The sequence below is a fragment of the Megalops cyprinoides genome, chromosome 24, assembly GCF_013368585.1.
Source record: "Megalops cyprinoides isolate fMegCyp1 chromosome 24, fMegCyp1.pri, whole genome shotgun sequence".
NCBI lineage: Eukaryota > Metazoa > Chordata > Actinopteri > Elopiformes > Megalopidae > Megalops > Megalops cyprinoides.
The window spans coordinates 20,667,370-20,692,157 of NC_050606.1; the positions used below are offsets into that span (position 1 = coordinate 20,667,370).

The 24,788-nt window shown below is 44.2% G+C and overlaps 1 protein-coding gene across 2 annotated transcripts in view; it reads left to right on the forward strand.

Moving 5' to 3' along the window:
- The window catches only part of LOC118771227 (guanine nucleotide-binding protein G(olf) subunit alpha), a 65,137-nt gene that overhangs the window by 12,437 nt on the left and 27,912 nt on the right, over positions 1 to 24,788 (forward strand). The window contains exons 1-4 of one of the 2 annotated variants that reach the window (XM_036519158.1): positions 3,775 to 4,957; positions 5,185 to 5,257; positions 5,981 to 6,035; positions 6,189 to 6,308. In XM_036519158.1, the coding sequence (XP_036375051.1) occupies positions 4,819 to 4,957; positions 5,185 to 5,257; positions 5,981 to 6,035; positions 6,189 to 6,308 (387 nt within the window). In that variant the 5' untranslated portion in view covers positions 3,775 to 4,818. Of the gene's footprint in view, positions 1 to 3,774; positions 4,958 to 5,184; positions 5,258 to 5,980; positions 6,036 to 6,188; positions 6,309 to 24,788 lie in introns of those variants that run through there. The other variant, XM_036519157.1, reaches the window with a different exon arrangement.

The window sequence follows — 24,788 nt, forward strand, 5'->3', positions numbered from 1 at the left end:
GACATAGAAAACACAGACACTTCGGTTACGTTAATGATGTGGTACCACTCTGTCAGTTTCAGTTATGGTCCAAGCCATAGGGTGAGCGTGTGTCGCATACACAACTTGTGTACACTGTAACTAACATTCTCTGTATGTACTATTGCTAATATGCACTCAGTATGGGACATTGGGCTAGAGCACCTGCAAATAACCAGACATTTATGCAGAAAATAGAATGCAGAAAGGAGAAGACATTACTTGATTGCCATTTTGTAGATGCTCTTATCCATTGCAACTTACGTACATGTAGTTTACGATTTTAATCCATTTATACACCTGGATATCTACTGAGGCAATTGTGAGTGAAGCCCATGGCCTAAGGGTACAACAGAACTACCCCGGTGGGGAATCGAACCAGCAACCTTTCAGTTACAAACCCTGCTCCCTACCACTACACCACACTGCTGCCCTAGCCTGGAGGACGAGTTTATGGGAGACTGAGAACAGGGAAGGAGATGGTTGGGAAATGGCTTTTAAGAGATGCTGGGTCTCTCTGGCCCTGAAGTGTGACTCCAGGCACACAGCAATACAGCGACTCCAGCTCATGGTTGGCACCACGAAGCCGGGTGAAGCACTGTGTATGTCTGCGCTTCCCAGCAAGCACTGCATCTCTGCCCCGTGATTTGAAAGTTGATTTGGGGTACTGTTTTCAAAACCATGCTTTGCTTATAATGGATCATCTGTCATCAAATGTGTTGTGTCTCAGTCCTTAGGCCAACGTGCATTGCATTTCACCCTCAAACAAAAGATTCACACTCTGAAAACCACACACTGATTGAGGGCCTAGATAATTTATGTACAGATGATGTCCACGTCGGAGTCCCCAGAGAGAAAGCCCTTTAAGTGTAATGAAGAGTACATAACACCTCTGAATCATTAAAAAGATTCGGCTCCTAACTGGGTTATTCGTAATATAGTCGTCAGTCGGTAGGTATTTCACAAAATATAAGTTAGTAGCATCTTTACTAACAAAAATTTGGAATACAAGTTACATTTGTCCATAGTCCAATTACAGGAGTGTCAATAGATGGATGAGCTGTATAACATTGTAATATCTATGCTTTTTTGCTTGGCACTATTGTTCCACTGCAGTGAGCACAGCTAATTAAGAAATTCTTTGCAAATTTCATGTTTGGCCTTTCAAGGCCTGCTTTTCCCCAGAATGCTTTTGTCCAGTCCTCCCCAGCTGAGAATACTTGGACAATACCTGTACTAGGAGCAGATTCCCTAACCACAATTCTAACCTCAACCATTGTAAGCTATGCAGTAAAACTGGTCCTAGATCAGCATTTACATGCAGCTTCTGCCTAGATCCTTTTTTGGTTTCCTAACATCCAAGTATGAACTCTCCATAGAGAATGAACATTGCTTTTTCCAGAGAATGTAATAATTTTAAGATCCATTTAGATGCCTGCATGTGAAATGATAATTACCTTTATTAAATGTCAAGGTAAACAGCTGATCATTTGTCAGAGAAGAGCTCCAGTGCCCTTTAATTGGAGTTGTGTGTGATGGAGTTTAGCTTGATGTGGTGTTGCTTGTGTCACTCAAATGGAAAGATTCCACTACAGTTTGTGTAGTTGTACCAGGTATATTGTTATTGTTGTTCCATTTGCATAAAATTGGTTAAATGGGTTAAAAATGGGTTATCACTGTTTTCAGCTGTAAAATATGTATATGTGTTGCCCCAATATGCTTGGGGATTGTTTATGCATGCAAGTGCAGATAGATGTACAAATGGCCATTACCTGCACATTTTAAGACCAATGTGCAAAGTATGTTAACTTTGTGTGCAAAGTGTGTGAAATGTGCTGACACAATGAGTGTGAGGTATTGAATTATTTCTGTTGTTTAATTGGTTTGGCTTCCATGCTGATTGTGGACACCACAAATTTTCAGGAGTCCCAAAACCCAGATTCGCTATGGCTCCCAGACTAACTGCAGCTGAGGTCAGAGCTTGAAGCCCCATATTAGTAGATATGGCATGCTTGGACAAAATGACTCTTCTATGACTCTTTCTATTTTAAACACCCATGACATCTAAGTAGCCTAGTGACATCAACATCAGAGTTGGAGGCAATTTCATTTCAATTCAGACGGTTCAGGAAATGAATTGAAATTCAATTCATTAACTGAAAAAATTCTTCACAGAAGATGGTGGACAGTTTTGATTTTCGGTTAATTCCCTGAATTGACTGAGCTAAAATGGAATTGACCCCCAGCTGTAATCAACATCATGAGAACATACACAGGCCTTTACAACGTTTAACACATTCAGTAGTATCACTGCTGCGATTTACACATTGGCATAGTTAGGCTGTGATTATTGAAGAAGTGTTTCCACTAGAGCACCAGTTATTGCAGCACTGCATGAGGGACCAACTTGTGTTCTGATATGCTCTGAGGTCCTTGCCACATGTCCTGCTATTCGTGGCCTTATGTGCACTTACAAAGCTGTGCTTTATAAGGCACTCTGGATAAAAGCCAAACACGTAAACAAATAACATGTTTAAGTAAGGCATGTGGCAATAATGTTTACACAAATAGGCAATAATTTGAGGTAAATTGGCCAAAATTGGCAATATTGGTAGTTTGCACCTGTAAGACTTTACAGCCTGCATACTTTGACCAAATTTCATTAAAGCTGCTGAGGCTTGTACTCGGCTGCTCAGTATAAAGGCCGCAATGGGGCGCATCTCATTTTATAAATAATACCAGTTATGCCGAATGAACTTGGTTTCATATTGGTAATGTGGATACACAAATGCATATAGTCCAACTTGCATTAAGAAGAACTTATATAATTCTCAACACAAGCTATAGATTCAGTCCAGATCGCTCTGGCAGCCACTGAAATATATACAGTACTCTTGTGTCCTAAATTGATGCTTCTGTCTATCTGTTTATTGTATTTTTTATGTTGTCTTTTATGATCCTCTTCATTATGCCACTGGTGCTGGTTTCCAAATGATAGCTTTTAGTTTAGCCTTGAAACCAGTGCAAGAAAAATTAATAACTTAGCGTTTTTTACTTTTTTGAAAGTTAATTTTATGTAAGTTTGTACAGTGTATTCGTAGTTTCAGTGCCACCCTTGCCTAGCTGAATTTTGGGCTTATCACTTGACCCACTTCCCCCAAGTTGCTGCTTGGACCTATCATTGTTATTTAAGAAGCAAAATAGGAAGTAAGATAATGATAATGATCATTCAACTCTAAATCTGCATCTGTTAAAATGAATTGCGCTTAAGAAAGTATTATATAACAGTTCCATCTGAATCCAACTGCAACAGTGAATGAAGTGTTGGTTATAATAAGAGTAGTGATAACGGGAGTCCAGACTAAAGTACGTTGAAGACATTATAGGCTACTATACATGTGAAGAGATGAGAGAGGACAAATAGCCACCAGCGGAAAAGCAAAGGAACTTTTTCCGAGCGACGAAAAGTAATAACAGACGAAATCGTTTATGCAGTTGTAACTATCGTGATATATATATATATATATATATATATATATATATATATATATATATATTTTTTTTTTTTTGGGGGGGGGGGGGGGGGGGGTGGACCAGCGTTCATCATATCTTTAAATGCAGTTCCTGGAGCTGCGCGTGCGTGCGAAGACTCGCCGTGAACCCGCTTTCGCACGAGGGCCCGCGAGCGCTCGTGATACGATTGGAGAAAGAGATTTGCACTGCACACGCGCACAATGTGCAAAGGGGAAACATATTTCCATGGAGAACTTTATTCGATACGACAGTAGCTGCGCGAGCCAAATTAATTCGAATGGAAGTGGTTGAGGTGCAATTTTCACCCGGGAGTACTTTTTGAAAGATTTTTATTTGTTTAGTTTTTGAATTGCGCGGCTAGATATATTAGTTTCTGTTTGAGTTAAAAATGTCGCATTATTTATTTGAGCGCTCTTACTAAGTTGGAGTAGTGGAGGGTAAAGTTAGTACGGGTTATTTAAAGCGTTGCTTCCAGTGGTAACTTGCTTGCAAGCTGCTATTACCGTCTAAAACTGCTACTCGAGCTTCCGTGGGAATATACTAGAAACCGACCAAAGTTGTAGTTTTGTCGGAGAGTTCGCAGAAACAGGGAAACGGGGTCGGCGCTATTCCGTGCGGACGGGATTCGGTCGTTTGTGTGGTGGGAGCAGGACCCAACCCTTTGCTCTGCATCTCGCCCAGAGAACTTTGATATTATTCACTGTCGGATTATTTGAATCGCTGGACGCAAGATGCACGTTATTGAAGCAGCCAGCGCACCTTTCACTTACAAATAATGAGATAATATCTAAACGGATCGTAGGTGTAGGTATTATTGCATTGTAGCTGAGGTTTTTTTTTTTCTTTCTCGGTTCAGGGTTACTTCCTGGTGCGACAGAGAGAGGCAGTGCTGAGTTAAAGAGACAGAAATACAGAGATAGAAATTTAGATAGAAAAATACTGAGTGGCGAGAAGGAGTGAGAGAGGAGCAGTTGGCTGGTTTCCAGAAGCAGCCCCGCTCCACTCTTTTTGTGTATTTATAAAAATTATTTTAACGGTTTGTTTTTATTTATGATACATGTATTTATTTGGACTATTTGAATCTCCGAGGTCCGGTTGGCCGAGAGGTTAAAGCGAAATTGTACCAGGGAACATTTTTTTCAGAGCGACGGGGAAGCGTCGCGCCGATTTTTCGCACCATTCGTTCCCCTTTTTTTATTAAGCTTAGGATTTATTTTTTGCTGTTCGTTTCATACTTTCGATTTAAGAAAAAGAGGCTAACGGAAGATGGGTTGTTTAGGCAACAGCAAGACCGAAGATCAACGCATCGACGAAAAAGCACAACGAGAGGCGAATAAAAAAATAGAGAAACAGTTGCAAAAAGAGAGGCAAGCGTACAAAGCCACGCATCGGCTGCTTTTATTGGGTAAGGTTGAAAAATGGATCTGCTAGCAGATGTGTACCATTTGTTCTGTTTTCACCCCCGTTCGTATTTGACAGCTCTCGGTATATGTCACAGAGGTGGGTATTGTTGCTCGCTTACGGCTCCCTTGGTTTCTAAAGCATTCCCCCCCCCTTTCCAGCGAAAGCGGGCGTCATTTATGTCTCCCATAAATGTTAATTATATTTATTTATGTTTGCTTTATTTCGAAGGGGCCGGAGAGTCCGGAAAAAGCACTATTGTCAAGCAGATGAGGATCTTGCACGTCAACGGTTTTAATGCAGAGTGAGTGCACTGTTATTTTTAAACCGCAGTTATAGCCAAGACGACAGCTCTTCATATGTATTAGGATATTTTTGTGTGTATGTGTTTTTGTTTCTGTTTTAATTTGCATCGCCAGCCATGACATCCGATTGCTTAGCCACCCAAGACAAAAAAAATACATTGTCGCTAGATTTTCCTCTAACACTGCGGCGCTTTGAGGGCCCACAGCCCAGCAACAGCATGGCGACGAGTTCCCACCGATATCTCACCACTGACAACATGAAACGCGAAACATGCAGCTCCGCTTTCGCACACAGTTTAACTGAACACACAGTCGCGTCGTGCGATCGCAGCTCTCGCATGTTTAATTCGCCATCACAAAATGTTCAGTGTAAAATGGTGTTACGCTACAACTCACTGGTTACATTAGCTGCAGTAATTACTGTGATTTCACATCACTGACAGACTGGATTTCGTGTATGCCTGTGATATCTGACGCACCATTACAGTCCAAATTGTGGCCTTGTGTGTTTTAATCCAGACTACCACTCGATCCGACCCATCTTCTGATATGTGCGGTCGTATCATGCTGCAGAGTTATATGTAGGTGTAGTGATGTCGGCAGCGATGCTAAGTTAGCTACAATATTGATTTTAAGTAGGCTACGATTTAATTATTATTTTTATTGAGGTTGGCTTTAATTGTTGAGTGCACTTTACGTACCGGTATTCGTTTTTCACGCAGGGAAAAGAAACAAAAAATCCTGGATATTCGGAAAAATGTGAAGGATGCCATAGTGGTAAGTTCTGTCTATTTTTTTTTCTTTTTAATACAAATTTGTGATTCGCGACAGATAGTACAGCAATCTCATTCTGCTGATTAGACAGGATTATGACTTGATTTGTCCTGTATTTATCCATCTTAATGACTGTCGGTTTTATCCTGTTTTTAGACCATAGTTTCGGCGATGAGCACTTTAATACCGCCAGTTCCACTAGCCAACCCCGAAGACCAGTTCAGAATCGACTACATCAAGAGTATAGCCCCACTGTCTGACTTCGACTACACACAGGTAAGGCCAATGAGCAGAAATTCTCTCCTTGGTTTTAGGTCCGCAAATTCAGTTTGGTTTTTCCATTTTAGTAATAGATAGGGCATTAATTTCATCTTTTGGTTATACGTTTTTGCCCTCAGAGTTAACATTTTGGTTGTTTACTGGAAGTAGCCAATTAAACACAGTGAATGTAATTGCTTGTTTATAATGTAGCTTCCACAAATCTTTGTGCAGTTTAGCTAGCCATTGTTAGATCATGGGAGACAGGCAAAGCTTGTTTAAAGTATTTTATCTGTGGAAGATGTGGAAGTAAGTGTTGAAGTGTAGCTATGTTCGGGCACTGTATGACTAGCTTTGAGTGAGATAACATACATGTTTTTAGGCAGTCTGCTTTCACCATTCTGCAAACACGTGGGTTTGTTTGATGTGTTGAGATCAGTTCGGTTCGATATGGTCAAGAGACCTCATCGTGGTCCGAGATGTACGATATGATGCTTTGCTGTGAGGTGTGTGTGTGTGTGTGTGTGTGTGTGTGTGTGTGTGTGTGTGTGTGTGTGTGTGTGTGTGTGTGTGTGTGTGTGTGTGTGCGCGCTGCTGTATCAGTCATTCTGTTAAAGGCATCATACCGCATGCTGTCTTATTATACAGGTTGGGGTATAATTTGGGGTGCAAGGTTAGTGACGGCACAGGCCACTGTTGTTTTTCAGCGTGGTATTTACAGCACCTTAGGTTCTGTGTTTAGCCATATTCTGTTTGCAGCTGAGTTGACCTGGTTCATGGCCTTTCTCTACATCTTTTAGGAGTTTCCCAGTTTAAGTTAACTCAGGGTATGCATAAAGGCACCCCAAATCACATTGTAACTTCCCATCACCCTTTGGGTTGAAAGGGTCCATTTAATCAGATATCCTCCTTTTTCTTCTTGCAGTACAAAGGTTATAAACATTCTGCCATACAATGTCTCTCATGTTCATCTTGAAGTAAATACCCAGAAATAATTCCTTGATTTAATGTATGGACATGGATTTGGCAATGGGGGTAGAGCAGTCAGTGTAAATGACTCGCATACATTTTTGTCAGTAAACTGAATATTATCAAAACTCTGTTGTAGTTGTTCAGTGGTTGCTTGGTTCGTAGATTATTGATATTCTGTCATAACAATAGTTAAAAAACATAAACATTACTATTTTTATATAGAATATTTTTGTTTGGACTACAAAACTGATGGCTCCATTTGATTATCCTAGTTTTCCATCAACAGTGCAGTGCTGTGTAGTTATGCTTTCTCTGCATCTGTATACTGCCTCATTCTGTCATTATCTTTATATTCAACCAGCTAGAAAATGTGGTAAGGACTGAAAATAAGGTTGTCTGGAGGTTAGAGAATGTTTATCAGCTGAGCTTGCCTGCTCATTTGTCAGGCCTCGCAGTAGTGACTAGACACAGTGGAGGTCTGTAGCATTCCGTGTGAAAACTCGGACCCTTACTTTAAAGGCACAGGTCAGCGTAATTTCGTGTTTTATTTTCCCGGTAACAGTTTGCCAGGCAAGGGAGAGGAACCAGACGGGCCTCCCGCACCTGTGATCCGGGCGCTATAGCACGGCAATGCCGCGCCATCCGAAACGGCAGGGCTGGCCCCCGGGTGATGAGCCAGCTCTGCGCGCTCATGGCCAGGGTTCGATCCCGGCCTCGTCTGTCCCCAATGTCACCGCCAGATTGTCACTCTGCCGAATAGCGCCAAGGGCCGTATAACCCTTTCATTCGTGGCCTTTTTTTTTTTTTTTTTTTTACTAGTTACTGGATCTGTTTTGTGACCCTGAACAAATCTGGCTTCTCTGTCCTGTGCAGCAACTATTCTGTGGTTTCTTTCAGCACATTACCAAATTAGTATTTTAGCAATTTTATATTTTAGTATTAGAACAATATAACAATTGTTGTTATGTATAATACATACACATACTTAGGCCATTTATATTTTAAATTCATTTCCAGTTTAACAACTTTCATAGAGGCAGAAAAACTAAAGCATAGTGTTTTAAGCATTGTGCTGAAGTCTCTTCAAAATACTGGATGATGGGGGTTCTATGCGTCATGGGAGTTGTAGTTCGCTTTGGGTGAGGTTTACATTTGTTTGTGCTTCTGGCTTCTTGTGAGACTACAGGTCCCATATGTGAAGGTATAACAATCACTAAAGCAGGTACACAACCCATGCATTTACACATGTAACAAAAGTTGGTCTGTATGAAAAATCAAAATACTAAAGTGGAAGTTAAGCAATCTGTGAAGAATGCGGATTTCGAAAAGCTTGAGAACTTGATTTTTGTTTCAGTTCAGCAATTATTTATCTGACCCTTTTAATCACTCTGGAGTTTAGCTCTTATTAGACACAGGACATTTGTCTTGCCGTAGTCCATAAAAGCATGCGGTTTAACATAAATCTTTACAGTCAAGCTAGTATCTATAGTGAGAGCATTTTAAACTGTATAGTCAATTAGTCAGGAGGTTAATCAAATAAGTTGAAAATGCAGCCCATTCTTTTGGTAAAGAATGATTCGAGTTAAATGTGATTTGTTCCTGTTAAAGCTCACATTGCTCTTGGATCTCTTTCCTCTGTTCGGTGTTCTGGAATCCTGTCCCTGTCTAATACTTGAGATTTCTACAACATATTAATATACAACTGAGCAACTGACCCTCCTTAGCATACGTTAGCACTGTATTGTGAAGTAAAAAAACTTGCAGCCACTTTTGTATGAAGTGCATCGTCTAAGTGTTCCAGCTTTCCATTATGGGAGGCATAATGTTATGTATTGATGGAAATGGAGTGTCAATGTATGGTCTGTTATCCACGCGTTGCTCACGAAGAGCCTCCTATTGTCAGCAGTTTGCAGTTACCTAATTTACAGTTATTTAAATCTGAAACTGGCCACTGCTGTTCTGCAAAACTGGTTAAACATTTGTCACACATTTGTGTGTAAGGGCAAGGCAGTAAAGTTTAATGCAGCTGTAGAGTTTGAAACACAGAGTTTATAGAAGAATTGTAGCAGAAGTGCTTTTGACTTTGTGGATATAATATATTTTGTGCTGTAGCCTCTGTTCAACTTGGTAATTTCAGCAATAAAGAATAGCATAATTATTTTGTGTCAAGGAGTAAAAAGAAGTGAAGATATTTGAGTGAGTATGCTCTCTGCTATGCACAAATGTAAACCCAATGTTTCAATATCATGTAAAACAGAGTTGAAAATGAGCAACAAACATCTTGGAGCTAGTTTTTGTGTCACCGGGATATGATGTATGAAGACAGTGGTACATATTCCGTGTATATTAAAAGCATCCTGCTTACACACATCAGAATGAATTGGTTTACTTGATCTTGGGAGTACTTGATTAAAGAGCTTTGGTAGGATGCTGCTGACATTTGTCCTTAACTTTGACTCTCAGATGTATGTAAATGTTTCTTTTTTCAGTGGGAACACAGTTTATTAATTTTGGTCTTCTCTGAATGCACTAGTTTGTATGAAGAAGTCATACTCATATTTAATTGTGCGTTGCAGCTAAGGACAAATATTTACAAAGTCTTGTCCACTGTAATTATTTGAGAACTTGAATCAAAAATTCAAATTTTATTTTTTCTGTATATCAATGTATCAGTTACCTCTCCTGAGCAGCGTGCAGTTGGGAATGAGCATTCCGGACCACGTTCTGCAGTCTTAAAATCTCACCGCTCTCTTCCAATCTGTGATGCAATCCAGAATATCTACCAGCCAGAGATTTCCATTAGACTCCACAGAGAAAAGTCAAACCCTGTTGAATAAAAGCTGTTCTTTTCCACAGATAGTTCTCTGATCACTTTGACAATGAAAATAGTGTAGAAGAACTTTGTGGTTGTATCAGCATACAGTTTTAGCATGATGACAGTTTTTCAAAACTGAGTTGAAAGAAGGGTTAGCTCTTTCAGTAGCACAGCCTCCATTGACAGGATATGCGAGCATCATCTTTAGAGTCGTTTTACCTCCATTTTTGTTCCAAGCGGCAAAATGTCATTATAGACATGTTCGACAATGACAGTATGACGATATAGTGATACTGGTTTCAGAGAAATGTGTCTAGTGGTCTTTAAATGGATATACCTGCTTCAAGTATTCTAGAACATGTAGGCTAGCTCCTGTCAGTATGTATATTTCATAACATAACGGTTCCTTGAATGATTTGTTTTGTTATGATTGTGATGAATAGCCAGGATTCTGTAATGACACTGCCATTTTGAATTTGGACTTTGTGAGGGTTGATTGGATTTGAGAAGTACTATTATTATTATTATTATTAGAGTTGAAGATAGCTCGATAGTCCATGGAAATCAAATGACAAAATTCTTACGTAGTCCATTGCATAATAAGCCTATCTGTCTGTGATGGAAATTTCCTCACGAGCCAATCAGATGCCAGGGAAATGCCCAAGATGTCAGTCAGCCACAGAACTGGACTTTCACCTCTCTAGTCAGAACCTATTGTGTGGTCTTTCCTGTTTTACAGTCCCAATGCAGTGAACTGCCACTGACTGACCGCAAATGACATGTAAATGAACGGGCAGCTTTGCAGGGAGCTGATACCGGATTAGTCAAATGCTGTGATGGAGAAAGTCAGTTCAAGCACTACAGTTATATGGCATTGCTCTGCAGTTAACCTTATGTAGAATGTCAGTAAGAAAAGGCAGAAGATTGTAATGACATGTAGGCTTGGTAATATGATGGAAGAAGGCAGTGTTTAATGTGAGTAGGGAGGTGAGGCCATAGCTAAATTTGTTAGGTCACATCAGGGTTTAGGGAACAATATTGAAATGACCAGGTCCCCTCAAATGTTAAGACAAGATTTTCTAGGTCCTTTTGGAAGTGTTTTATTCTCTTCTGTGTATCATTATCATTTTGAGAAAAGGATCACTCGTAGGATAAGCCTAATCCCCCGTGTATGTAGTGGTCCTAGTGTGTGTCAGTGTCACTCTTGGAAGGTGGCAGTTTGGTTGGGAACAGGTGTGTTCCTCACGCTCATGCAAGCGGGCACGTTCCCCACGTTTCAAGAGAAAGGGGAACCAAGGCCGCCTCCACAGCAGAAACTTTGGCTGCCGTGACTTTCTGTTTGATTTGCCCATTTAAGGTGCTCACATGCCATCGTGTCACAGGGAGTCTAGCCTCTGCCCTGGAGGAAGGTGCGTGATCCTTTCCTTGTTTCTGATTGGCTGGGATTCCGTTGTCATTAACCGTTTTCCTTTCATAACACTGTCCCTATTTTTACCACCATTCTGTAAAAAAAGGGAATATCATGTCCATAACATGAATATCATCAGCACTGTTTTCTTAGAATCTCTATATCTTTTGCTTTTGTATACAACAAGGAATTTCCTTTTATGGTACGACAAGTGAATTCGATCTGCCCCCAAATTCCTGCCTTTGATATTGTTTGTCTAGTTGTTGAAGCTACATGGAGATGTTTTGATAGATAGTTGATAGGATGGAAGATGACTCATACTCCAGAGGGCGGGCTGTCATTTGTGTGTCAGCCAATGACCATCCTTTTATGCCCCCCTCCCTCCCCCTCTCAAACACAGGCACACACACAGCGATTTTTTTCATTGAAATGGCCTGTATGTTTGCTGGCATTATGTGTGTGGCATTCATCTCCATGGTTGTCAGTCTTGGCTGAATTCTTCCAGGTTTGCGCAGATGTTAAGTGAATGTGTCGTATATAATGTTAGATGGGGGTTTTGTTAAACCACAGATGTTTTGTTCATTTTAGAATCTCTTAGTTTGGGGCCCATGGGACTGGTCAGAGTTTGGTGTCAGCTCCTGCCTAGTTTTTAGATACTGTAAAATGAAAGTAAGATGAAGGTTTACAGTGTATATGCTGTTATCCATCTCTGGCTGATATAGTGCCCTGATCTCTCCACAACACACCAGTGGTTCTGAACTGGATTGCAACAATTCGTTGTCATTTTGTTTATGTGATATGATGTATGCGAGTACAGTCATATGCCAACACAACCTCAAATGCACTGACCAGGAAATGGAATGTAGCAGCATGTAAGTATTTTAAGGGCTTCTACACTATACCGGTTAGTTTGTAATTTTCCCACACAGTACAGGCTATGACCTCCGAGAGACCATTGGATTTTGATTCCAAGATTTGGAAATGTATGTTTTATAAGCAAATATCTCACTGGATGGAACTTTGCATGATGCAATATACAGTAACAGAGGACTCTGGCACAAGCCATGTTGGCGTGTGTAGAAAACAAGCAGGTGGACCTCTGGAGGTGCCTCTACTACCTGTGGGAACACCCTGCCAGTATTTATAGTCGTGGCATCTCCAAAAAGACTTTGAAAAGTGGTCCAGAGGAGTTGTATTCTGTTACAAAAACATTGAGTGGTGGTATAATGTCTGATATAGATTACAAGAAAACAAGTGATTCCAAGAGCAAACCATCTCGCAGGTAGCGCCGATCAATGCTGCTGTCGTCTGGAATATCCGTATCTGTTTTGCTTGGTGTCCCGGCTGTTGGAGGCATGAGGCCCAAGGCTGAGGCCAAAGTCAGGCACGAGTCTGTGAGCTCATGGTTAATCCTGACCAAAGATGTGGAGCATGTTGCCTGGTGGTTCTTATAAGCTTTTTAGAGACTTTAGAAACATTCAGTTTTTCACTGAAAAAGGGTGTAGTCTCAATTAGAAACCTTTCGTGTGCTGTGAGACGGGTGTATTTTGGCATGTATTTGAATGTTAGGCCATGGTATAGCCTGTGTTTGTATGTACGTGTACCATAAAGTTAGAGGTTAAAGTTATTGGTGGACCTCTGCCCTAGTATGCCTGAGCAAAACGCTCAGCCAGAATCACTCCAGTGAATATCCAGATGTTTAGATAATGTGTGCTTTGCCCTGGTTAAGTGCGTTTGCTAAGCAATTTAATAATAAAAATAATAATAATACTATAAGAACACATGCACATATTCAGTGGTTTGTCATATTTTACGATATTGGTTTTTGAAATGGAACAGGCTGAGAGTGAGGTTTTGGTCTATAAATGCCGTGCAAATCTGACACGTTACAAACTGTCACCAGAATAACCATGATTGAGGCTATAACCATGAAAGACATTATCATAAACACACAGAGAAATCTGTCCTCCAGACTATTTTCAAACAAGCTTGGTTTTTGTCAAAATTTTTGTTATTATTTATAGGCCCAAAAGATTTTGGTATTAATTCATGAAAAGTAGATATACTACATGGTGGAATATTACTTCATGTAGAGTTATGACTCTGCACAACCATCTTAGAATACTTGCAAACCAAAGCTAGCCAGTAAATGGAAGGTACTGGTGGCAAACAGGCTAACAACAACCACGGCTGATAACAGATAAGTGCTCTCAAATGACACAGTAGCGGCTCTGTATCTATAATGCATTTATAGGAACACAATGTAAATCTTAATTAGCAAGGAGTTGACCTTCCTTGGATTTTCTGCTGCGTTGCCACCCGGCTGGCCCCGGCACCAGGGGCGGGCTGGTTTCCACGGCACCAGCGCCGCTAACACGCAGCCGCGCTCCGAGACAGGGGCTTGCGCTCCCCCAGCTCCACTCCACATCTGTCCCGAGAAAAATGACTCCCTTGTCACGCCTCTTAATAAAAACACACACACAACCACCCAGATTTGTTCGTATGGAGATATTGGTGAGTGCCTGTGTTATTTTCCTCAGCTTTTTTTCATCTGTGGTGAAGCATTTTAAGGAGAACCATTCCAAAAGCCACGTCTCACCGCTTCAGGTCGGCCTCTCTGTCCGTCATCTCTGGGAGACAAGGGGATGGCTTCCCCATGTCAGTCCTCGGACATGCTGCCAAGCGCTGCCAGAGACAGTTTAACCTCCCAAGTTTGCTCCAGGACTCTCCCCAGCTCGCTAGTATATCTTGTGCTGAAGGAGTGGAATCTGCCTTGCTGACAGGTTAATTTAGCTGAAACCTGATGTCGTGCACCACATGTACGCAAAGCATTATGGGAAAGGTCAAAGTCTGGGGAAACTTATGTATAGTTATGGGACAGCCTCGCAACATATCCTTACATTAATCATTAAGCTTTATTAGATTCAGTGAGAGCAGCTTCGCTCATTTATCTCAATTTCATGTTTGATTTTCTTTGTAAGGGGTTATTAATAGAAAACAGGAGTGTATTATATATCATGTATATGTACACATGACAAATTACTGCTAATTGGAATAAACTTTATGTAAAGTCATATATAAAAATATTACAGAATGACCAGTTTTGCTTTCACAATGACCCAAGCCATATATAGACTGTCCAATCCCAACATATTCCGTGGAACCAGAGCAAAGGCCAAGTTTTGTGGTCGAGTAAAAAAAAAAAATTTCCCGAATGAAATGCCTGTAAACACAAAACATATTAACCAGAACCTCCCTTCTCCTAACTTTGAGAGGGCATCTTCATTCCCGCATTTGGGCCATCTTGATACCACTGTGAGAGTGACATTGTTATTTAAGCCTTCAAACTGCCGAATGCTTCATGTAGGGGGAAGAAGAAAAAACGTAAAGCAACATGTCGGCTTGCAGTTTGCTGCAGGGAACTTTCTTCAAGTGTGTCTGATGGTTGCTGTTATTGTCTGCTTTCTCCTTCTGCCATTTTTAGACCACCAAAAATATCCTTTTTTTTCCTCTCGCTCCCTAGCTGTAATTCTTTAATTTGTTCTAGAAAGAGGCTCCATGTTTGTGTTTGGGTTAAACTGCAATTATGACCAAACTGACATTAAATGCCAGTACTCAGTTAATTTGGCCTAATGTGGCCCAGTCTGTTGGGCTTGATTCGGTAACAGTCTTATCTGAAGGGCGGAGCTCCTTAAAAAAGCTTAAAGTAATTTAATTCCTGCTTCTTTTGAGGAAAGTGTATTTAGATATTGGAATCAAAGTAGGTTATTTGCCTCACAAAGAATTGTTTGATAGGCGTAGTGTTGAGCGGCCGAAGGATAGGGACACAAGGCTTTGCTGTTACTGCAGAGACGTTACGAAAGAATCCAAACAGTCGCCTCTTTTTTAGCTAAAATTGGTCGTATTCTGTAACTGAAGTAACACATGAAAGTGGAACTGCTGCGCGCTTATCTAATGCAGATCTGTTTCAGCGGAGCAAAAATAGTGATGCTGGCCGTCATGGGTTCGAGAGCAGCTTTCCGGGGGATCTGGCCTGGAAGTCGTCCACCATCGCCGTTGCCCTCCTTGGGGGGGGGGGGGGGGGGTCTTACTGAAATTCTTCAAAGTCGGTTCTGACGCCCGCAGAACCTTGCCTTTCAGCTTTGAATGGAATTTTGAGTTGGACCAAGAGCCTTCATAAAGGTGGCCTGTGCTCTGGCACGATTGAAGCTGCATTGTTCTTTGCTGAGTATGGGATGAATATCTGATGTCTAATGGGTGTTTGAAAATGAAGGGCAGTCTCCAAACGGGATTGTAGCGGTGCTCAGTACCACCCCAAAATTGCTGTCACAGAATAAAACTGAACGTGGGCATGTGACCCGTCTGTGAGCTTGTAGCTGAGTAAATGTGGGAGTGTGTGTTTTAGCAGAGTCAGGTTCTGAAGTGGAGATGCCTGTATGAGGATCATTTCAAAGTGTGGACAAGCCAAGGAGTTTTGGCGACAGCACAAGGTCCATTAATTAGGCCTATATTATGTAATGGGTCATCGATTTCTGTTTGCAAACACATGGCTGGGGGCTCTGAGGTCAATAAAGGGGAAACTTGCGCTGTAGATACTGCCTTCATACCTTAAATTAGCAAAATGCTTCTTCCAGATTATGGCTTTGCTTTGTCACATACAGGCCTGGATTTTGCTCTCAAATGCTGTTTGATAATTTACCTTGTGAATCCTTATTTGTCATGTATGCAGTTACTAGACTTACTTTGAAGCTTTTTATCAAAGACCAGCATTCTGCTGAGGGTTCCAAAAATGAGGGTTCCACACCTGACGTTCTAACATGAAGAGGACCTGAAGTAATGCTTGATCTTCTCTGGAACACACAGTATATACAGTGTGCTTGTGGGATTTTATATTTATGCATGTTCACCCACACAAACACGTAGACTCGTAACAAAACAGGGTAAAAACGAGCCCTGAGTTGATGTTAATTAAGAGTTTGCTATGACAACAAACTAGGTGCTAAGAAAAAACAGGAAAGTCCCTTAAGTCTAGTCCGTTTCCCCAGTCTCTGGGCTTTGATTGGCTCTCCTTCACCCCAGGCTTAGAGGGATGCTGAACACTGCTCTTTGGTCATCCTGAACACCCCGGTCCACCTAGACAGTACCCCATGTTTGCCCCCATTTTCACCATTAAAATAAAGAAGCTGTGACAGGTTATGGGATATTTTTGTTAAACTGCTTAATTAATTTTTTATTAGTTGTGGTTGTATTTGCAGGCAGGCAGTGCAGGAATAGTGCAATACTCCACTCAACATGAGGGCTTGATCTTAGTTTTACATCTGAAGAAAGTAACACGTTGTGTGTATGTCTATTTAAGTGGACTGGTATATATATATGTATATGTATATGTATATGTGTATATGAGACATTACATGGCTATATACGCTAATAAAAAAGGGGGGTGACCCAAAGCAGCAGTCCTCCTGTGGTTCTGCTTCCATGTCCAGCTGGTTCAGTCTGTCCCCAGAGCCGAACAAGCAGATCGAGCATGGAAGCAGAGCGGCCGTGTCACGAAGGGTTAAGTATGGGCGGGGCCCGAGCTTCCCGGTGGCCGCTTGCCGGGGCCCGTCTGTAGGGCAGTACATCTCGCACACTGCGTTTATTCAGCCCTCCTCGTGTCACAAGCCTCTCTGGAAAAGAGCCTGGAGGGCCACACTCCGGCCCTCGCCCGCCCGCACGCCCGTCTGATCGCCCGCACGCCCGCCACGGCCCATGAGACTGCAGGATTAGGCCTTCTTTGTTTTCCCCCAGCGCGCTGGAGTGAGTGAGACAGGCACCAGTCTGAGGAAGATCTTCAAAACCCAAACATCGGGGGTTTTTTAAATTTTATTTCTTTAATGCTGTTGTTTCCTGGGCAAAACAGGGGGCACTGTTGAACAGCGGCCCCACAAAAGGAAATGGTGCCTGTCACCATCCCACCTGCTGGGAGAAAAACCCTCTGCCAAATGAGCAAAGCTGGCTGAAGTCCAGGGCGAAGCACCCTGTTATGGGTGTGGTTTTTTTGCAATGTGTATAAGCCAGCGAGCAAGCCGGATGCTGATGTCCGCGTAGTGTTTTTCGCACATTTATCCAGAAATGGCTCTATTACACAAGCTGGGGGGGGGGCACTGAGACTCCACCCCAAATTCAGCCTGACCCCATTTCGATTTGTCTTTAACCCTGATCAACAAGCAATATCACTCAGTGTTTGCGTTTCTCATCGTTTGCTGCGCACTTTAGCAGCTGCCTAACTCATAACGTTGTGAAAGAACGTCTGTGTTTGGGAGGGGGGTCAACGTTAAGGACAGAGCGCGTTGCGTGTCTTTAATATGGCCCTTCTTTCAGTGCATGTGAACTGCTGTGTCCGTTGATTTATGTGCCTGTTCTAGAACGACTCCTTGTGCGGATGCTGGGTCCCGTTTCTCTAGCTATGCGCACATGGGTGAAACAGCGCTGTCTGCCACTTACGGCCGTGCGGCCGAGGGCACTGGCTCGGTGCGTTTCTATGACGGATATCCACTGCTTCATTAGCTCTCCAGCTTGGCTGTTTAGCGGTGCGCGGCCCGGATAACCTACTTTAACTGGCAGGAGGAGGTTCCGGGGGACGGGGTCCACCATGCCGCAGAGGATTTTATCACAGGTGGGGGCAGAGAGCGACTCAAGGAGACCTGTCCTCTTAAAGCCTGGGGCAGGTCATAGGGCCAGCTGCCCACCATAGAATCTCTGCAGCTTGGGTGGGTAGATGATCATGTCCATCTACTTTTTAAAAAAAAATTTTTAGCTTCTTATTTTGACAGTTTAGTTTGATTGCTTGGTTTAGCTTGGCCTGTATATGGAATCATACAGGAATGTAATTTTCACTTGGAAAAAGGTCGCAAAGAGAAACCAGTCATATGATCGAGGCAAACGGATGGACAAATATATCTATTCTGGTTGCTTCATAATTTAAAGGGTGAAATTGAAAGGAGATGAATAGTTAGTTAGCGGTTCACCTGAGGCAGTTGCTGTGCGCCCTGGATTCCCCCTGTTCCAGTTTTAGTCCTCCATGCTCTCAGGGCTCTTGATGTTTTCACCATTTTCTGATGGCAGCCATTTAAACCAGATTTACTAGATAGAGTCAACAGGAAGTGCAGAGGCCAGATAGCTCTCAGCTGATCACAGCGGGCCTATTGGAAGAGAGGGGAGTTTGTGCATGAGCCTGTGAATGCATTTGTGTGTGATCACATGCGTGTGTGTGTGTGTGTGTTAGTGTGACTGTGTGTGTCGTTGTGTGTGTTTTTGTGACTGTGTGTGTGTCTGTATGTGTGTCTGTGTGTATATCTGTGTGTGTATCTGTGTGTGTATCTGTGCGTGCGTGTGTGCGTGTGTGTGTGTGTGTGTGTGTGTGTGTGTGTATGTTTGCTTGCCAGCACTGAGCAGGCTGGGCTGCAGGCTCGGATGCTCCAGTGCTGTCTCTCTCTCCCCCTCTCCCAGCACCGCATTCTCAGCTCTTTCCTCAGACACAACTGGGAGCTAAAAATAGGCTTATTTTCACTTCACCGATGACTCATCACAGCCCTAAATGTGACACAGGGGCTAAACATAGATCAGAATGTAAAAAGTATCACTGCCTTGTGAACACACAGATACACACACACACACACACACACACACACACACACACACACACACACACACACACACACACATACATGCAGTCACACAGACACACACACATGCATAAATATCTAAAGCCTTTTATTGATTGTGGATGAAAGAATTGGTTTTCAGTAGACTAGATACTTACATGCCCCCTTCTCACCGCTCTACCCCAGCACCCAGAGTCTTGGTGTTCCATTACATAACATTCTTGTGGTTGCATCGATCGACAGGAGCCAAAATTAACAGGGTCTTCATTTTACTCACGGGTATTCTTTGTTTACCACAAAAGGCATGTTTGGACAGCCAGGCTGTGTTTTTTGTTTTTTTTTTTGTTTTTTTTTTTTTTACACAAATGGTGGTTGTGACGGAGTGTCGTCACTATGGTTGAGTATGCGCTCTGACTGCCATACCAATGAGCCTGGCTCTTTGGTGTCGCGGTCAAAGTCGCATGTTTGGTACCCCGTAGACCCGGGTTCAAGGCTGGGCGGGGCGACTGCTCTCGCCCTTCGCTACAAATGGTGTCAGCAGTGGAATGGCTTGCCACGAGGCCATCGGAGGCGTGCCCGGTGTGTGAGCCGTATGAGGGACCCCCAGGTTCAGTTGACACCAGTGTGTGAGGGACCCCAGAGATGGGTGAAGCACTGGTGAGTGGGGCACCCTGGGATGGGAGAAGTACGGCAAGAGAATGCGTGAGGGGTGCGTGAAGCGCATGGATGCTTGAGTATGCGCTCTGACTGCCATACCAACGAGCCTGGCTCTTTGGCGTTGCGGTCAAAGTCGCATGTTTGGTACCCCATAGACCTGGGTTCAAGGCCGGGCGGGGCGACTGCTCTCGCCCTTCGCTACAGTGGTAAACATGAATGTTGAAATGGGGGGAGAGTCTGCTCTGTCTTTCACTTTACTTTAATAACAATAAGGAAGCGCCTTTGCTGTAAGTGGCACCTGTCAGGTGTCAAAGCGTTTCACAGGGAGGGGCTTTCCATATTTTAGCTGACTTGGGGAGGAAGGGTTTAATTTGGCTGGTTAGACAGGGCAATGGCTGGATGACCGGACTGAGAGTGATTCACCCCGGGAATTTTTGTTTGGTTTTTGTCCCTTTCACTGAAGTGGCGCCTTGATTTTTTTTTCTGCTTGGTCCAGAGGGAAGACCGCCCCCTACTGGCCTGCCAGGAAGGCCTCCAGCAGCAGCCTGGTTCTCCCCAGGGTGACCTCCCATCCCCATGCTAACCAAGCCCAGCCCTGATTAGCTTTATCCATCGGGTTATAGGGTGGCACAGAGAGTTTGGCTCTTGGACAGTGAGTTGCTTTAGCTGGTTATTCGCCTTCATGTGATCTGAGCGCTTGCTGAACTATTTGCCACAGTATGTTGACATGAATAGATGCGCAAATGAGATGCTGTTCGTATTAATGTACTGAAGGCATCGTCGATGGGTGTCAGTTATGTGTGAATGCTGGGAAGACACAACATGAATCAGTGCAGTTTCATATAGATCAGTGGGTAATGGAATAGACTGGACAAATTGTTACAGTTTTCTCTATGGTCTAAACCGGGATGACCTCCATGCTTCTTAAACAGTAAAAACATCTTTCCAGAGAGAAATTACGATCGAAAAACAGGGAGTTGTGCCTGAACTAGGCATCTGAATCATGCTATTGCATCCGTATAAGTGTTCGCAAATGCAATGCATTCTGGGAGGGGCGTGGTTTTGGCAAATCTTCAGGGGCATGGCAATTACACCCCCAGTGAAGGCTTTTATTTTATTTTATTTTATTTTATTGTGTTTTATTTTGAGGAAATGTTGAAATGTCTGTTTCTGCAAAATCAAAGTGCAACAGGAAGTGGTGAGTGTGAGAAAAGGTGGAGAAACAAAAAGGCAATTACTTAACATACAGTAAGCCTCCCAAAAAGCTGTGGATATAAAGTTCATTTTATAGTGCTTCTTCATTACTACAAACACACACACACACACGCACACACACACACACACACATATGCTGTAGAATGCACTGCTTCAATAATGAAGCCACTAATTGTGCATTTAGGGACCTGGACTATTTTGAAAAGCAGACTGTATGTTCAGTTGGAAGATGACAGGCGTATTACTTAGCAGCCTATATCAGCCAGTGACACCAGGGGACTTTAGCACTGTCATGTTTGGCAACAGGGCAAAGACAGGGATGCTGATTAGAGTAAGGAAATAGGTGCTGTCTTTGAAATTAGTCTAGTAACTGTGTTCATGCGTGCATACATGTTTGCGCATGTCTGCAGTGCAGGGGGGGTGATGGAGTCTGGGTTACAGTACAGAGGGGTATGATGGAGTCTGGGTTACAGTGCGTGGGGGGGGGGGGGGGGGGGTGGAGTCTGGGTTACAGTACAGAGGGGTATGATGGAGTCTGGGTTACAGTGCAGGGGGGATGATGGAGTCTGGGTTACAGTGCAGGGGGGATGATGGAGACTGGGTTACAGTGGAGGGGGGATGATGGAGTCTGGGTTACAGTGCAGGAGGGATGATGGAGTCTGGGTTACAGTGCAGGGGGGATGATGGAGTCTGGGTTACAGTGCAGGGGGGATGATGGAGACTGGGTTACAGTGGAGGGGGGATGATGGAGTCTAGGTTACAGTGCAGGAGGGATGATGGAGTCTGAGTTACAGTGCAGGGGGCTATGATGGAGTCTGGGTTACAGAACAGAGGGGTATGATGGAGTCTGGGTTACAGTGCAGGGGGGATGATGGAGTCTGGGTTACAGTGCGCGGGGGGGGGGGAGGTGGAGTCTGGGTTACAGTACAGAGGGGTATGATGGAGTCTGGGTTCCAGTGCAGGGGGGGATGATGGAGACTGGGTTACAGTGCAGGGGGGGATGATGGAGACTGGGTTACAGTGGAGGGAGGATGATGGAGGCTGGGTTACAGTACAGGAGGGATGATGGAGTCTGGGTTACAGTGGAGGGAGGATGATGGAGTCTGGGTTACAGTGCAGGGGGGGATGATGGAGACTGGGTTACAGTGCAGGGGGGATGATGGAGACTGGGTTACAGTGGAGGGAGGATGATGGAGTCTGGGTTACGGGGAGAAGGGGGGGGGGGCTGGGTTACGGGGGGAGGGGTATGATGGAGATTGGGTTACAGAGAGCATGAAAACATGAAGATGTGAGAAAGCCAAAATGAAGTTGCAGTTGTGTAATATGCAGGCCAGTTAGTTTAATAGGCCTTTAGCTGTAATACTCCTCAGCTGCTGAGTAATATCAGGCATCAGGCTTTGAGACAGCTGTGTCCAGAACGATTGTGCTTGTTTTGTGGGGGAGGAGCCCCTCATCAAATTCTCGCACATTGAGAAGGTATCTTACCCAAACTGCTAGACTACAGCATCTGGCTTGGTACCAGTGATGGGCTCAGGCCAGAAATCTCGCCCAGCCCATGTGTATTCCACAGTTTTGGCTTATCACCAGTGGCCTCTCTGATTGGCAGTGTTGTCACACTCATCTGAAGCTTGGCCTACACAGCCCAGTGCAAAGGACCATTAGAAGCTGTGGAGACAGAGGAGGGCCTCGCCCAGTGCGAAGAACACCTTGGGGAAGGCGGGGCCTGTGCACTGTGGCCGAGCGAATTTTCCTTTTGCGAGGCAATTATGCAACAACGCGCAAGTGTTGCAGCCCACCGAGGGCCTCGCGCACCCTCCCCCCGCTTGTTTTGACGGAGGCGAGGGGGCCGCAGTCACGGGTGTCCCAGGGGTGACCATTACCTATCTGTTTGTCAGGGAGCCCCCTGGGGGAACCAGGTCAGGTTTCTTTATGAAAATCCCAGCACCCATCTGCTCATCTTCGCCTGTGTTTACCCAGGAAGCTCTGGGGGGACAGAAAAGATGTCGGGTCTGAGCTTGGGCCGCGGTCTGCGGGGTCCGACAGACACTTGACCTCCCAGGCAAGAGTGCCGCCCTCCTGCTAGGGGAGATGGCTGGATACTTAGCCCGAGTAATTGCAGCATTAGCGCACGCTAGTGCTAACCTGAAGGAGCCACCAGTTCCCCCTCCTCCCCTCCCCCCAGTCCCCGCGTCCCGCGGCCGGGCTGCGCTCCCTTCGGGCTGCCAGAGCTACGTGGAAGCCTCCCAAAGCACCAGAGGCTGTCATTAGTCAAAACCTCTGGGCACGGTGGTGGCTTTTTTTAACCTGCCCTAATGACTCTTTTGCCATCGTCCTGGTGCTAATGAAGTCGTTGATGAAGGACCTGTTTGCAAATTGTAGGGACCTAACGGTCGTTAGTTATGTTTTTGTTTCGTAAAGCAGGGGCCTTGGGGTGGGAACGCTTCCCCCGGGCTCGTGCAGAGGGGACCCGTAGAGCTCTGGAGGGCCTCCCAAAGCAGCCTCTGTTTCTTCCTGTTGTTCGATTTTCAAATCTTCGCAACCCCCCCCCCGGTCACAACCGGGCTCACCGTGTTCTGTCGTTGGCGAATTCATATGAGATAAAAAAAAATCATTTTCTGCCCTTCTCAGAAATGTTTTGTTGTTCTCGTGTGTTTAAATGTACACTGTGAGTGCAACACAAACAGACCACTCAGGACGCTGGTGACCTTTTCTGAGCTCATAAAAAGTAGTCCCTTGGGAAGAAGATCTGAGTACGTTAATCCTCCTGTACGCATAGGGAGCGTCGTTTTTACACACATTTAACACACTGTGAGTCAACTAGGTGTTAATTAGGGCTGTGTTTTTGAAAATAAAGGAAGATGCAAGAGCTGAAGACACTGAAATAAATCTGAAAGTTAGTTTTGGACGCCCCAAATAAGCTCTGAACCCTGAGATACAAAAAGTATACAAACATACCCTATAGCTACAGATACTATTTTGTATATTGTAGCAACAATGCGATGCAGTGTGTATGGAGAGGCTTAAAAAAAGTACTTTTTAGGCTCTGCGAATGACTTCTTCACAGGGAGTAGCCATGGTAACCGTATGAGGACCGCTTCATGGATGGATACCTACATGCCGTGCTGTGAGATGACACCTACCAGGGTGGAAAGGAAGACTGTGGTTGAAGCTGCATGAACGCGGTTTAGCGCTGAGCAGAAGCAGGGCACGCCGAATCGGGGCCCGCCTCGCCCTCCCGCTCGCTCTCCGAGGTTAAGAGCGCGTTTCCTGTAGCGCGGTCTGGCCACAGCGCTGCGCTCTCAAAACAACAAAACAATGACCCAGTACAGGGCGGCAAAATGGAGCCTGACCGGTCAGTAAGCCGCCCCCCCCCCCCCCCCGACCACCACGGCCAGGAGACCGCAGACAGCAGCCGCCGGCCCCGGGTCCAGAGGCTGCCTTTTTTCCGCGTTTGGCTATGCGGACTGTTTGCTGTGGGTGTTTGCTCCGAGCTGGGCGAGCCAAGAGAGCGCTGAGCAGCGTTTCCTGCAGATGCGAGCAGAGTTAAGGTGCACGCTCGCTCAAGGCAGCACGGCCCTGCTGCGCAGTGTCAGAGGGGGTGCTCTTTATTTTAGGAAGGAGGGTTCATTCTAAGTGCTGCTTGCCCTGTGTCACTGAAGGTGCTCCCCCTGAGCTGTGACAGTCAGGCTCGCTGCTAAGTAATTGCAGCAGAGGCACTGCCACACTATATGTGAAATTGCATGAGGCTTCACTGGTAGGGTTTGGTTAAATGTTAAGGGGTAATA